This window comes from Papio anubis, chromosome 4 (genome assembly GCF_008728515.1).
Source record: "Papio anubis isolate 15944 chromosome 4, Panubis1.0, whole genome shotgun sequence".
NCBI classification, from domain to species: domain Eukaryota; kingdom Metazoa; phylum Chordata; class Mammalia; order Primates; family Cercopithecidae; genus Papio; species Papio anubis.
In genome coordinates, this window is record NC_044979.1 from 168,311,197 (window position 1) to 168,327,106 (window position 15,910).

At 38.7% G+C, this 15,910-nt stretch overlaps 1 protein-coding gene across 3 annotated transcripts in view; it reads right to left on the minus strand.

Moving 5' to 3' along the window:
• Positions 1-15,910, minus strand: part of PAXBP1 (PAX3 and PAX7 binding protein 1) — a 38,708-nt gene that overhangs the window by 2,611 nt on the left and 20,187 nt on the right. The window contains exons 9-17 of one of the 3 annotated variants that reach the window (XM_021935108.2): positions 15,373-15,472; positions 15,170-15,285; positions 12,753-12,952; positions 9,482-9,626; positions 8,702-8,823; positions 7,279-7,355; positions 6,852-6,918; positions 1,806-1,847; positions 887-1,041 (exon numbers count right to left, since the gene is read on the minus strand). In XM_021935108.2, the coding sequence (XP_021790800.1) occupies positions 887-1,041; positions 1,806-1,847; positions 6,852-6,918; positions 7,279-7,355; positions 8,702-8,823; positions 9,482-9,626; positions 12,753-12,952; positions 15,170-15,285; positions 15,373-15,472 (1,024 nt within the window). 3 annotated transcript variants of the gene reach the window in all.

Here is a 15,910-nt window from a genome sequence, read left to right on the forward strand (position 1 = left end):
AGTAGAAACGGGGATTCACCATATTGGTCAGGATGGTCTCGATCTCCTGACCTCGTGATCCGCCTGCCTCAGCCTCCCAAAGTGCTGGGATTATAGGCGTGAGCCACTGCGCCCAGCCTAAAATCTTTAATAGCTACTTTAATTTTATTGTGGAAAAAATATCCAATTTTCTTGCAGGAAAATAAGGTCTGTTTTCAAGAAAGGGGAATGAGGGAACGGAAGGTTTTGTTATAGGGGTATGACTAATGGTGTGATCTAAACAAAAATGAAACTTTGACATTACAAAGATATATGAAATTAAAAATTTAAAAAGACAATTCCTTCAAACTGCCCTAGTGCTATTATTTACTTTTTATGCTAGAGATTTATCCCAGAATTACCTGAATATCCGTAATTAATGTCCACAGAAAGGCTAATGGTTCATTCACTCTTTTCTTACAACCCTTGATAAAAATTAGAAAGAAGTTGCTCCCAAAAAGCCATTAGTGATAACCTCTAGTTCATAATATGGATTAAAACAAAAAATTTCCCCAAATTGGGAGATAACCTTGAATTTACATCTGTATAATGAAACTCCAAACAAGAGAGTCTGAGACCTCTCTAATTCTTCAAAGAGGGAGACAGAGAAAACCACCATTGATTCACTCCCCTGAGGGGCTGGTCCTTACCAGAAGTCTTTCCTTAGTATCTTCATAAATAATATACTGAAAAAAGATAAAGTAAAAACTGCAAAAACGAAAAATTATGTGCATTTTTGGTAGGTTTATAATACTAAGTGAACATACAATTTAAACTAAAATATAAATATTTCTACTTAAAACATTTTAATACTAAATCTGGCAACTAAAACAACTCTAGATTACCATTTCATTAATTACAAAATTACCTTGCATTTCTTTTTTCCACATCAGAGCACCCAATACTGTTTCTATAAATTGTATCTGCTAAGTGTACAAGGTATCGGCAAAAGTTTTCTAACTGAGAAATAGTCCTTTCTCCTTTCAGATTCATGAACCATTGTTTGGGGAAACAATTGATTACCTGTGGAGAAGAAAGATGTAAAATAAAATAGTTAAGACAGAATAAATTAAAGTATTAAAAGCGAAGTCTAGATAACGGGTATAAATGTATTTCACCAGAAGATATGCTTCTGAGCTACAGCAATTACTCTGAAGAAATATTCTTTTAAATCTGACTTCCTACGTTAACTAAACCAATATACCTGAATTTTTACCCCAACCAATGGGTTAGGCACTCAAAGCAAAAGAAAATCTGTCCAATATTTGAGTAAATTAGTAATGTAAAACTGACAACCAACGGCTTCATTTTCCAGTCTTCTAGGATGGCCTAAATAAACTAAGTTTCCTTTTTCAGCAGTTTTTGATGTAAAAATATGAGTGGTATAAAAATGAAATCACAGTGCCCCCATCCCCCGCAATAATTCCATGAATAGGCATCCATGCATGCTGACAACGGGAGTCGAGTTGGCCCAGACTGAGGTTAAGACAGTAAGGTTATTATCCTGAAATTAAAGCTTTCATTTATACCTACAAAATATTAAAACTTTTACTAATATCTATAAAATATGGATATAGATGGATAGATATATATAATAGTATGCATTTTTACGTAAAAAAAAGCTGTAGGGGTTTGGAACTACCTGGGTAGGCAAACTGTCAACCTTACATGCAAGTCCAGTAATCAAAGGGGTTTCATGAAATTCTCAAATCCCTCTTCAAACAAACAAAAACTTAATTCATTTTAACTCACATGCTTTAAAACCTACGCTATGTCATTTAACTCACATTTTGGGCTTTTTTGATGCTGTCATCTCCATATTCTGAATTCTGAAAAGCCATGAGAATATATCGATTTAATAAACCATCTATTGATAACTCTTGTAGAGTTTTATTTGAGAAAATGCCATACCACTGAAGAAAATTGCCTAATAGCTGGAAAGAAGAAAAAAAAATAGGTAACGTGACACAATTAGATTAGGTACAAAGTAAATAAGTTACATAGTAAAACACCATATGAAATACAGCAGACCCTGTCTTGCCAAAGTACTATGACATATTAATACTTTCAAAGGTACAGATATTTCCTAGAATGGTTACATTTGAATATTCAATTTTAATTAGTCAAAATTGAAACAGCCACATGTAGCTAGTGGCTACAGCACTGGTCAGCATAGATATAGAACAGTCCATCATCGCAGACAGTCAGGGAGTGCTAATTCTTAGGTAAGTGTCCTCTATTGAAAATTACACTCCAGCTGGTTCTATGCACACCCCCCCACCCCCCCCACCCGCAAAGGATGGGAGAGTCTGACTACAGCCCTGCATGGCTACCACATATCATGAACTACAACCAAGTTATAGCACTGTGCATCTCAAGCTACCCAAGCTCAGTCAATACATAGAAAATGAAAGCTATCATCATAAAATGGAAGCCCCATCCCATCCCACCATAAAAATTTATAGTTTCCCAGTTGTTTCTCAACTTAGTAAATGGTAACACTATTCAACCAGCTGCTCGTGCCAGAGGTCTGGAGGTCATTCCTGACCTCTCTCTCAAGTTGTGTGTCTCCACCACCATCCAGTCTCTCCATTTCCCTCAGTTCCTGCTGCCATCCCCCAAATCCAACCCACCTTAATCTCTTTGGAACCCTGCAGTTACTCCAGTGATTATGAGCAAGAGCATGGAGTAGCCTTTCTTAAGCAGGGCTCTGCAAGAGTTCCAAATCTACAGAAAATGATTTGTGTGGCTCTTTACTCAGTTCTCCCAAGAATGATACATAGTTAGTACTGTTACAGATGCACGGGAAAGAGGAGAATTCATTATAGACAATGGAGGCCTTAGGGCATTACGTATTAAGTCTCCCACAGAAGCCCAGTTGAGAAGAGCTGCTCAAGAGTCAGACTGGCCTGAGTTTGATTCCCATCTCTAATTACCAATGGAATGACCTTGGGCAGGTTATTGTGTGCCTCACTGCCCCATCAGTAAAGTGAAAAAACAGTGTGTAACTCATTGAGTCATTCTGAGGATTCAAGATAATCTATGTCAAAGGTGCGGCACAGCGCTTGGTGCATAGTAAACACACAATAAATACTAGTTCCCCTAAAATACACAATAAATACCAGTTCCCATTTTCATTATTACTATCCATGCCTACTTCAATCTATTATCTCCACATAGCAGACAGAGTAACCTTAAAAATGGCAATTTATGGCTGGGCACAGTGGCTTATACCTGTAATCCCAGTACTTTGGGAAGCCAAGGAAGGAGGACCACTTGAGCTCAGGAGTTTAAGATCAGCCTGGGCAACACAGCAAGACCTCATCTCTTTAAATTAAAAAAAAATTAAAAAAAAAAAAAAAAAAGGCAATTTGTTTACTTACCTTAAACCCTTCCACGACACACATACATAGTTAACTGGTTTTCAACAAAGGTACAAAAGCAATTCAATGGACTGTGAAAGGGAAATATGTTGGGCCTCTTCAAGCTAGGAACCCCGCTCAGGGCAAATCTGCCTCCCATTCTATTCAAAGTCATCTGTCAGCTCATGGAGACAGATGCATATTCTGATTGCCTCTTCTGGAAAAACTTATCAGAAACTCCAAAGAAAGGAACCATCTCTCTCTCACCTACATGTGACCTGGAAGTCCCCAATGGGGGGGGCCTTGCTTTGAGCTGTCTCCACCTTTCTGGATGGAACTAATGTATTGATTGATGTCTCGTGTCTCCCTAAAATGTATAAAACCAAGCGGTTCCCCGACCACCTTGGGCACATGTCATCAGAACCTCCTGAGGCTGTGTCACGGGTGCATCCTCAACCTTGGCAAAATAAACTTTCTAAATTAACTGAGACCTGTCTCAAATTTTCCATGTTCAGAGGACAAAGGATAGCCTTTTCAACAAATAGTCCTGGAACAAATAAACCTTAATCCAGGCCTCATACCCTACAATAAAAATTAACTTGAAAAGAGTCACAGACCTAAACATAAAACTTAGAACTATGAAACTTCTAGAAGAAAGGATAGAAGACCTTTGTGGCTTCAAGTTAGGCAAAGATTTCTTAGATACGACATCTAAAGCACAATCTGTAACAGGAAAAAAAGAAAAACTAGACTTCATCAAAATTAAGAACTTCTGCATATGGAAGACTGTTAGAATGGAAAGATAAGCCACAAACTGAAAAAAAAAAAAATCTGCAAATCATTTATATGATAAAGGACTTCTCTCCAGAATATAGAACTCAATGCTTAGTAAGAAGAAAGCCCAATTTAAAACCTAAGCAAAAGATCTGAAGACATTTCACCAAAATACATAAACAAATTGCAAATAAGCACATGACTGTCATTAGGGAAATGCAAATGAAAACCACAATGAGATACCACATTGCACCCCACAGAATGACTTAAAAAGCAAAACACTAACAGCAAGTACGGTGGGAGGAAGGAATAACCAGGACAGTAACAGGTTACTGGTAAGAACGCAAAATGATACAGCCACTTCCGAAGACAGCTTTGTCCAGCTGTTTCACCCAACTGAAATGAAACTTACATATTCAGAACACCCTTAGAGAAGCTTCGTTCATAACCAAATTGGAAATGTTAGGGCCAAGGGAAAGCTTCCCCTTAGGCCTATGAAGTTTCGCTGAAAATTACTGACAAGAGGCAAATTAACAGGAGAAAAGACACATAAATTTATTTGATCACAGTTTTATGTTACATGAGAGCCTTCAGAGTAAAGACCCAAAGATGGAAGAGAAACTGTCTACTTCTATGTTTAGGTTTAACAAAGTATGTACAGGCATGCAGAAACACGCCTGGACAAAAGGGTACGATCTACTGCTCATAGACCAAGAGAAGACACACAACAAAGCCTGTCCATCCAGATTCTTCTTGGCCTCTCCCAGCAGCATTCTTTCTTTCTGGGTATGGGGCAGGACCTTCTCTGGAATGGGGGTTTTATGACCTATAATCAAACAAGGTAGGTCAGATTTATGGCCAGTTTTTACACAGGCAGAGCCAAAATTAAGACTAATATATTTAGGTTTTATGGTTGGCTTTGCAGAAAAGGGGTTCTGAGTCTATGACCCACCTGGGGCAACAGGGATTCTAGTTTCTATGTCAACCCTCAAGGGAGAACAGGACTGAAAGACAGGAGGGCAGGAGAAGGTCAAAGAAAAAGTTCTTCTGAGGCCGAGGCCTTCATTTAATGGTATTGTTTTCTGAGTCCCAAGATAAACAATCCAAATGTCCCTTAATTAGGAACTAAATAAAAACCAAAACCCAACTCTGGTGCACCTACACAGCAAGGCTGAGCCTCAAATGTATTCAGTGAAAGCAGCCAGACTCCAAAGACTCTGCCTATCATGTAATTCCCTTCACTTCCTAGGACATAGACTGAGAGGTGGCCGGGGCTTGCTGTGACCTTGACTGTACAGCAGCAGATAGCATGGCTGTATCTGCTCATCAGAATTCACACAACTATACACTAAAGAGAGTGAATTTTACTGTATGTAAATCATACCTTAATTTTTTTTTTTTAAAGGAAAAAATCTTTCTGTGACTTCCTACAACTTTTGGGATAAGGACCAAAGTATTTCTTTTTTTTTTTTTTGGAGACGGAGTCTAGCTCTGTCGCCCAGGCTGGAGTGCAGTGGCCAGATCTCAGCTCATTGCAAGCTCCGCCTCCCGGGTTTACGCCATTCTTCTGGCTCAGCCTCCCGAGTAGCTGGGACTACAGGCGCCTGCCACCTCGCCCGGCTAGTTTTTTGTATTTTTTAGTAGAGACGGGGTTTCACCGTGTTAACCAGGATGGTCTCGATCTGCTGACCTTGTGATCCGCCCGTCTCGGCCTCCCAAAGTGCTGGGATTACAGGCTTGAGCCACCGCGCCCGGCCGTAAGGATCAAAGTATTTCAAATGACCTACAAGATCCTCTATCATCTGGACTATGGACCTCCTTGCTCACTCCAGCTGTCCTATGCTTTCTTCAGCGCCTCCAGTGTAGCCTGTTCTCTTTCACCTCAGGGCTAACTCCTATTTATGCTCCAGGTCTAAAGATCTAAATATCACTTCCTCAGGGTGGAAGGAAATCTTCTGGGACTGGCTAGTCAAGGTCTCTGTGCCCTTTTCATATGTTCCACATTACCTTGAATGTCCCCTTTCATAACTCATCACACCTGCGATTACCTATTTGATGTCAACTGTGCTGAACTATGAACTCCACAAAGATTCCACTTCTAGCTTGCTTACTGCTATATCCCCAAACCTCAGAAGAGTATCTGCTCCAGCAGTCCTCCTTATCTGTGGTTTCAGTCAGCCGTGGCACAGTACGATAACGTATTTTGAGAGAAAGAGAAACTACATTCATATATCCTTTACCACAGTGTATTATTAATAATTGTTCTATTAGTTATTGCTAATTTCTTACTGTGCCTAATTTATAAATTAAACTTTATCATAGGTATGTATGTAGAGGAAACAACAGTATATATAGGGTTCAGTACCATCTGTGGTTTCAGGTAGCCACTGGGCATCTTATCCCCATGGATATGGGGAGGACTACTGTAGTCTACTTGCTAAAAAATTAATTGCAGCTTAGTCAGGCATTTTGTTGAGTACCATGGACCTTACTTTGGAACTCAGAAATCACTTTCTCCTGTGAAAATATCAAATTTGAATGAACTTTTGGAATAAAATTACTTTATAAAATGGAGATTTTGGGTATACATATAAATAGATCTAAGCCTATGGAGTTAATAAAACAAAACACTCTGCAAAATATAATATATGAAGTCAAACAAAATCTGAGTATTTTAGATAGTCTATGAATACGTACCTTAACTGAAGACCAAAACTGTCGTTGAAAAAACAAGTAAGGCCCAGAATTTTTATTTTCTAAGACACTAAGTAAAAACAGAGAAACATATCATGATCAGATATTTTATATGTAGGTGCCATATGATTCCTAGACAAAAGATTTTTCTACAAAACCGGTAAACTAATTCTTTGATTTTTCAAATAATTGCATTCTGGAAGACAGTATGTTAAAAAGGCAATGGAAATTTACTCTGAGACACTCAGGGAGAACATAAGAGTATTAATTGCTTTATTCTGCTTAAGGGAACAATCTCCCCACTAATCTAGTCTCTCTGTAATACACTACGAGGGTGAAGTTTGTATTTCAAGCTAGTTTTTCAGAATTTTATAAGCCTTCTCTGAAAGACAATGGAGAATATTATCTTTAATATTCTTCAGTTACTTACTTTTTGGGATATAAAGGCATAAATACATCGTCATCTAAAGTTCTTCTCATTCTCAATAAAAGTGCCTTTAGGTATACCTAAAGAGTTAAAAGTAGATCACACATTTTAATAAGCACTATGACCAAAAAAAATAAGCCATATTCCAAATCATGTAACTGAATATTGAACTGAGTGAACCAGTTTCCCAAATTTTTAATTTTCCTCATTGAAGACCCTAAAGTAATTAACACTTAATAATCTATTAGTTCGTTCCTCAACAACTGCCATGCAATAAAACTTTAGAAATCTGGCCGGGCGCGGTGGCTCAAGCCTGTAATCCCAGCACTTTGGGAGGCCGAGACGGGTGGATCACGAGGTCAGGAGATCGAGACCATCCTGGCTAACACGGTGAAACCCCGTCTCTACTAAAAAAATACAAAAAACTAGCCGGGCGAGGTGGCGGGCGCCTGTAGTCCCAGCTACTCGGGAGGCTGAGGCAGGAGAATGGCGTGAACCCGGGAGGCGGAGCTTGCAGTGAGCTGAGATCTGGCCACTGCACTCCAGCCTGGGCGACAGAGCGAGACTCTGTCTCAAAAAAAAAAAAAAAAAAAAAACTTTAGAAATCTTTCAATCCCTTAGTCTACATACAGATTTAAGACCAGACACATAATCAAGTTCTCAAAGTGAAAATTCAACAATGACAAAGAACACCCACCTTCTCTACATTTAAATAGCTCCTATGAAAGGCCCCTGAAGAGCATTACCTTTAAGTGTGGAAACTAGTTATAAAACAGTATCTAGTTGTTTTATATACTGTTTAATTGGTTTGGGTGCCCAATCTTTTGGCTTCCCTGGGCCATACTGGAAGAACTATCTTAGGCCACACATAAAATACACTAACACTAATGATAGCTGATGAGCTAAAAAAATAAAAAAAATTTAAAAACAGGGGAGCAGGGTCTGTGCATAAATTTCATGTTTTAAGACAGTTTACAAATTTGTATTGGGCCACATTCAAAGCCGTCCTGGGCCACATGTCCATGGGCCATAGGTTGGACAAGCTTAAATTATCAATTGTTAACATTTTAGTTTCTCATTTCCCACAAAAAAATACAGTCCTTAAAAGGACATTTGATTAGTTGGATTGGGACTGAGGTGTGGTGGTGAGAAATCATAATAATGAAAGGCTATTTAAGCTGATGGCATCTTCCTTATTAATTTTTTTAAACTGAAAACTAACATCTCTCTGTGGGACTAGGTATAAAAAAAAGGAAAAAAACCTAGCATCTCAAATTTTGTGTATTTCAGGCTTTAACAGCCCTGATGGCCCAAGTGGGAGAACCAGATTTCTGATTGGTTTAGGATAACGACTCATTCTCTCAATGCTTGCTCATATTCAATAGAAAGAGGAAAAAAAAAAAGTCTTCCAAAGATACTAAATTACCTGTGTATTTTTATTTTCTGCATTCACTACTGAAGGATATCCATTGATTAATTTTAGTGTAATTCCCACCATTCTTGAAGTCTGTGTTGTAGAAAAAGGGTCCCACATATTTTCAGCTATCACTGTTAAGAAAAAAAGAGGATTGAGACACAGAAGCCAATTGTAGCTTAAATTTTTTGTCAAGCAGACCTCTATTAATGCCAATCCTAATTTATTTTTCCTCTTTCTCTACAATATAAGCTTTAGTCTTCTTTGTGCTATTAACTGTGGGAATTTGGAGGGATAGGGATGTGGAGAGAGGATAGATTCTTCTTATTTCTGGTACTCTGGGAAAATGAAGATAAGGAAAAAAGAAGATTTCTGTAGAAATGTTGTTTTGGCATCAAGAATTTCAAACTAACATTTCTAGTATTCAAAATAAATTCCTGTATCAATGATTCCTAATCTTTTTTGAGGAACTTATGAAAGTATTGAAATTGCTCCCCACATAAATGCATATCCTCCCTCAAACTATGTATAATTTTGCTTCAGTTAGTCTTTGAATTTCTAAACCTCACCGATGAAGCAATTACTGCACTCAATTACAGGCCCACCCTAAAGTGGTCCTCAAGTCCCAGGATAAGAACCCCTCTTGCCCTCAAGTCATCTCTGAGCCAGGTGGTAACTATTATTTCTCATGTAATTTCTATAAGGAAATATGCTCTGAATTAAAAACTCATAAAAATAGATTTGGGAAAGCCAGTGTGTCTGAATGCTCAATTCAGAGAACAGGAGATTTACCTGTTAGTTTAGGAAGAATCACCTTTTCCACAATGGTAGGTAGTAGGGCAACATCTACATCATCTTTTTCTTGCTCTCGTTCTTCACAACCATAAAACAGCAAAGATTCAAACCACAGCATATTCTCAAAGTCACGACATTTTGCCTAAAAGACATTTAAAAGGTTACCCAAATACTAAAATAGTGGATATTTCTGCTTCCAGCTATGATAAGAGAAATAAGAACTGGATTTAACCTTTGGTTGTAAACAACTAAAAACTAGACAGCTGGAGATATTATGCTACCGGACTTCAAACTGTAAGGCCACGGTAACCAAAACAGCATGGTACTGATACAAAAACAGACACATAGACCAATGGAACAGAATAGAGAACTTAGCACTAAGACTGCACACCTACAACCATCTGATCTCCAACAAACCTGACAGAAACAAGCAACAGGGAAAAGATTCCCTGTTTAATAAATGGTGCTGGGAGAACTGGCTAGCCATATACAGAAAATTGAAAATGGACCCCTTCCTTACACTATATACAAAAATTAAGTCAAGATGGATTAAAGACTTAAATGTAAACTCCAAAACTATAAAAATCCTGGAAGAAAATCTAGTCAATACCATTCAGGACATAGGCATGGGCAAAGATTTCATGACAAAAACACCAAAAGCAACTGCAACAAAAGCAAAAATTGACAAATGGTATCTAATTCAACTAAAGAGCTTCTACACAGCAAAAGAAACTATTATCAGAATGAATAGACAACCTACAGAATGGGACAAAATTTTTGCAACCTGTGCATCTGACAAAGGTCTAATATCCAGAGTCTAGAGGAAACTTAAATGTATAAGAAAAAAAAAATCCCATTAAAAAGTGGGCAAAGGACATGAACAGACATTTCTCAAAAGAAGACATTCATGTAGCCAACAAACATGAAAAAAAGCTCAACATCACTGATCATTAGAGAAATGCAAATCAAAACCACAATGAGCTACCATCCCACACCAATCAGAATGGGAATTATTAAAAAGTCCAGAAACAACAGATGCTGGTAAGGTTTTGCAGAAAAAGGAACACTTTTACACTATTGGGGGGAGTGTAAATTAGTTCAACCATTGTGGAAGACAGTGTGGCAATTCCTCAAAGATCTAGAGGCAGAAATACCATTTGACCCAGCAATCCCATTACGGCGTATATACCAACAGAAATATAAATCATTCTATTATAAAGCTACGAGCATATGTATGTTCACTGCAACACTATTCATGATAGCAAAGACATGGAATCAACCCAAATGCCCATCAATTATAGACTGGATAAAGAAAATGTGGTACATATACACCATGGAATACTATGCAGCCATAAAAAGGAACGAGGTCATGTCCTTTGCAGGGACATGGATGGAGCTAGAAGCCATTATCCTCAGCAAACTAACGCAAGAACAGAAACCCAAACACCACATGTTCTCACAAGTGGAAGCTGAACAATGAGAACATATGGACACATACTGGGGGACCACACACACTGAGGCCTGTTGGGGGGTGAGGGTGGGGACTTAGTGGAGGGAGAGCATGACAGCTACTGGATGCTAGCTTAATACCAAGGTGATGGGTCGATCTGTGCTGTAAACCACCATGCCACATGTTTACCTAAGTAACAAATCTGCACATGTACTCCGGAACTTAAAAGCTGAAGAAAATACAAAAGAACTGGACAAAATACAATGGACCACAGGCAGCACAAGACTATGACCCTTGAAAGAAAGGAATCAAATGAGGTGAGGTGCTAGTTCAGGACAGCAGAGCAGTCTTGCTGAGTAGAGGAGACAGAGGGTGGAGTTCAGGAAGGCTGAGACAGCTGGAAGCTGTGGGGCAGAGGAGTGGGCGACACAGAAAAACAACTCCAAAACACAGTCTCGGGCCTTTGCTGTCTACCAAGATACTCAGGCACACAGCAAAATTTCAGAAGGTCTGGCCAAGAGCACACAGCAAATAGGAGCTGCGAGCTGAATGCTTCTCAGAGCTCACATTTTTTTCAGTTGTGTTTCCAGGGCTTCAACCTCAGCTCCATTTTCCTTACGGTCCACAAATTCAACCTAGCCAATCTCAACCATGTGTACAGCTTCACCCAAGTCGGTAACTTCTCAAACCACATTGTAAACATCACCACTAGACCTCCACAGTCAATTCTAGCCCCCTCTAGCCCCCTCCCTTTTTTTTTTTTTTTTTTTTTTTTATTAGAAGGAGGCTCACTCTGTCACCTAGGCTGGAGTGCAGTGGCGCGATCTCAGCTCACTGCAAGCTCCGCCTCCCAGGTTCACGTCATTCCCCTGCCTCAGCCTCCCAAGTAGCTGGGACCACAGGCACCCGCCACCACGCCCGGCTAATTTTTTGTATTTTTTTTTTTAGTAGAGGCGGGGTTTCACCATGTTAGCCAGGATGGTCTCGATCTCCTGACCTCGTGATCCGCCTGTCTCGGCCTCCCAAAGTGCTGGGATTACAGGCTTGAGCCACCGCGCCCGGCCCCCACTCCCTTTATGACAGACCAATAGGTCCTCTTGATTCCACCTCCTTATCTCTCTTTTTTTTTTTTTCTTGTGACAGGTCTTGTTCTATCACCCAGGCTGGAGTGCAGTGGCACAATCATAGCTCATTATAGCCTCAATCTCCTGGGCTCAAGCAATCCTGCCTCAGCCCAGCCCCCCAAGTAGCTGGGAATACAAGCATGTACCACCACAGCTAATTTTTTTTTTTTTTTTTAAATAGAGACAAGGTCTTGCTGTGTTGCCCAGACTGGTCTTGAACTCCTGAGCTCAAACAATCCTCCTGCCTTGGCCTCCCAAACTGTTAGGATTACAAGTGTGAGCCACCATGCCTGGCCTATCAATTTTTCTCACCATGACCACTGACTTGGTTAATGTCCTCATTTCACACCTGCCTCATTGTGCTTTCCCATCTGGTTCTGAGTTCCTTTAGGATCAAAGGACCAACTTCTTACTATTCGTGTTCATATCCCAGTTTACTACATATAATTTTAGCTGGCTGAAAAAAGAATTATATGTAAACTGAGAAAAAAAAAACACACAGCTCTTCTGGGAAGAGATGAAACTTAAAAGGAAAGATCATAAGATTATAACCAGATATAATCTGTATCAATTACAGCCTATGCCCTATCGCCCCTGCAAAATATTTTGCTTAAGCTTACTTCTCTAGCGCTGAGATTAAAATTACCCAGATATCAAATTATAACACTTTCTAATAGTGACAGAAGCCACTCACCTCAAGAGGAGTCCAAGTGAGGAGCTGAAGTCGTATGAGGGGGTTGAATAATTTTGGCAAACAAAGGCCAATGTAAGCATCCTTGTAGGACGTGTAGTATTTTGAACGCCATGCTTCAAACTGTGATTTAATACAGTCAATTGAATAGAAACTTTCAAGGACATCTTCAAAAACTTTGCTGGATTCTTTTGAAATTCGATCTAAAAACAACAAAACCCCAGAGAGAACCATACATTAGTATGAAGTAGGAAAAAAACAGTCCAATATTTTCTGTGTTTTCTTTGTTGCTTCAGTATCAGAAGATATGCTAATTAACAAAGGGCCAATTATTAGTCATAATTTAGAAGAAAAAAATAAATTGATGTTTCAATTTCTCTTTTATGTAAAGTGCAGCCAGTCCTTGTTTTGCAGTTCCAGTATGTACAATTTTTCTAAATTTAGCTAAATAACACCTGTTCCCAAACAAGACAGTTCAAATTTCAGTTACCATAGTATATTAGCCATGAGTAATTGCACTGCTAGCTTTCTAGTCCACAAACCACTGCACAGATTAACAGCTGTGCATCATAATCAGTCACTAATCACACTGCTTCATTCAAACTCTGTTGATTATAATAACTGACATAGCCAACCATCAGTTGAATGGATGCTAAGAACTTCAAGTGAAAAGTTATTTGAGAATAAGTTTTTTTTTTGTTTTTTTTTTTTGAGACAGATTCTCACTCTGTCACCCAGGCTGGAGTGAAGTGGCACAATCTCAGCTCACTGCAACCTCTGCCTCCCAGGTTCAAGTGATTGTCCTGCCTCAACCTCCCGAGTAGCTGGAATTACAGGTATGCACCACCATGCCCAACTAATTTTTGTGTTTTTAGTAGAGATGGGGGTTTCATCATGTGGGCCAGGTTGGTCTTGAACTCCTGACCTCAAGTGGTTCACCTGCCTCGGCCTCCCAAAATGCTGGGATTACAGGTGTGAGCCATCATGCTGGACCAAGAATAAGATACTCTTATGATGTCCCAGATTACTTGAGAAAACGAAATCTTTACAATGGAGAGAAAAAGTTCTGAGAACCTTTACTGCAAGATCAATCTTAACAATGCTAATAGTGGGACGGTCTAACATTTGTCATGTGCTTTTAGGCAGTATGAAGCAGCATCCTGTATAAATTATTCTTGGGAAAAAAAAGTTTAACTTAAATCTAATTAAGCCTTCAGACCTAAATTCCAGTTTACAAGAAATGGATCAAAGAACAAGTTAAACAATGCTATGAGGAAACATACAGACCAGTCTAGAATATAGGATATTCTATAAGAGAAGTGGCCTGGTCTCTTCAAAAAGCTAGTGTCTTAAACAATAGGGATGGGTGTGTGAATGTGTAGAGTACTTACGGTTATTCATTTATTCTAGATTTTAAAATGTAACAACCAAATGCAGAGCATGAACCTTAGGTGGATCCTGGTTTCAAAAACCACAAAATAACAAAATAAAAATAGTTCCTAAAAAGGGTTTTTCCAGGATGCCATTGAGGAAAATTAAATATGGACATGATATTAAGAAATTTGTTAATTTTCTTATTGTGCTTAAAAAAAGAATTAGAATAGCCATCATAAAAAAAAAATAAAGATAATAGTACTGTGATTATACAGAAAAATATACTCATTTATAGGAAACACACACTGAAATTTTGGGGAGTGAAGTGCCATGAGGTATGTAAGTCACTTTCAAATGGTTCAACAAACACACACATCTCCATGTATAAAGAGTCAGGCAAACTTGGTGAAATGATAAGCATTGTTATCTGAGTGATAGGTATGTGGATGATCACTGTGCTAGTCTTTCAAATTTTCTGTTTAGAAACGTTCACTGTAAAAAAAAAAGTGAGAGAAAGAAGCTTCTCCAACTAAGTTCCAAATGGTGTGCAATTGATATAATTCCAAACAATTATAGCCAATGGTGGGAAATGAAGACTTTTACTTGGGATCCTTCTGAAAATGCCTGGCACATAATAGTACTAACCACCCTCTAAAGTGAGATTACTCATGACTCCCCAAATCAAGAGTTTCCTTCAGGGCTGAGTACTCTACTGCCAAGCTTTACCTTTCCAGACCAGACAGGCTGCAATGAGAGTTGCCCTCAGGACCTGACACATTTCCAGTCACTTAAAATTCTCCCATTTGGAAGAGTAACAACATTTATTATGCAAGTACTAAGTATACCCTATGAGAAGGTGTTACCCCTATTTTTGAGAATTCATCATGATATTCACTAATAAAAAGGCATGCAAGTTTCTGCAATTAAAAAAGAAGTGCCTGGTTCTAATGCAGAGGCCATGAATATTCAAACCATTTCATGGTAAAAACCATACCAAAGTAGAAACTAAATTGATGATGAGTCTTATTTCCAAATAAATGTCTAACCTTTTTCCAGATTGAAATTAGTAATATCTGTAGAAGTTTCTTCATCATCACTGGAAAGGCCTTCAAGGTGATCTGCCATCTTACCGGTTTGCTCTCTGGCTTGTCTACGACGAGTCCTAAATAATAAACATCAAGTTCCCAAACTAGATAAAAGAGACTCCTCCCTTCCCAAACAAGCCAAGAGCAAGGGTTTTGAAAATTACCTCCTGGCCTCCCGCTCTGCAATGCGACGTTTTGCATGCTCTTGATACAGTGCCCGATCGCGTCCAAAGGAATCAAGATTTGGTGCCATCAGAGCTTTGTCTGCAAAACAACAACGGTTAAAATTAAAAGCCATCTTTCAACAATCTTGAGGAAAGAGTTTGCACAGAATAAGCCATTACGATAGACTGCTTGCTAATCTCAACGGCAAGATTCTGCAATAACTGGTAAACTGGACAGGATTTTAGTTTAGAACAAATTTCAGTATTATTCTGCGTTCCCATTTTAAAAAGCAGAAAAATTAAAGAAGTGATTTCTTTTTAAGAGTTCAACAACCCTACAAATATGTAATTGGGCTTACTCACTATTTTTATGTCTAAGTAACAGGACAGCTATCAGGAATAGCTATCACGATGACCAAATAAATTAAAACTCTAAATTACCTGTGCAAAGGGAAAAATAATATATTACACTTTTAAAGAAGAAGACCTTAAGCATCATGTTGAATGATATGACAGCAGGAAAACATAGGAAGACATA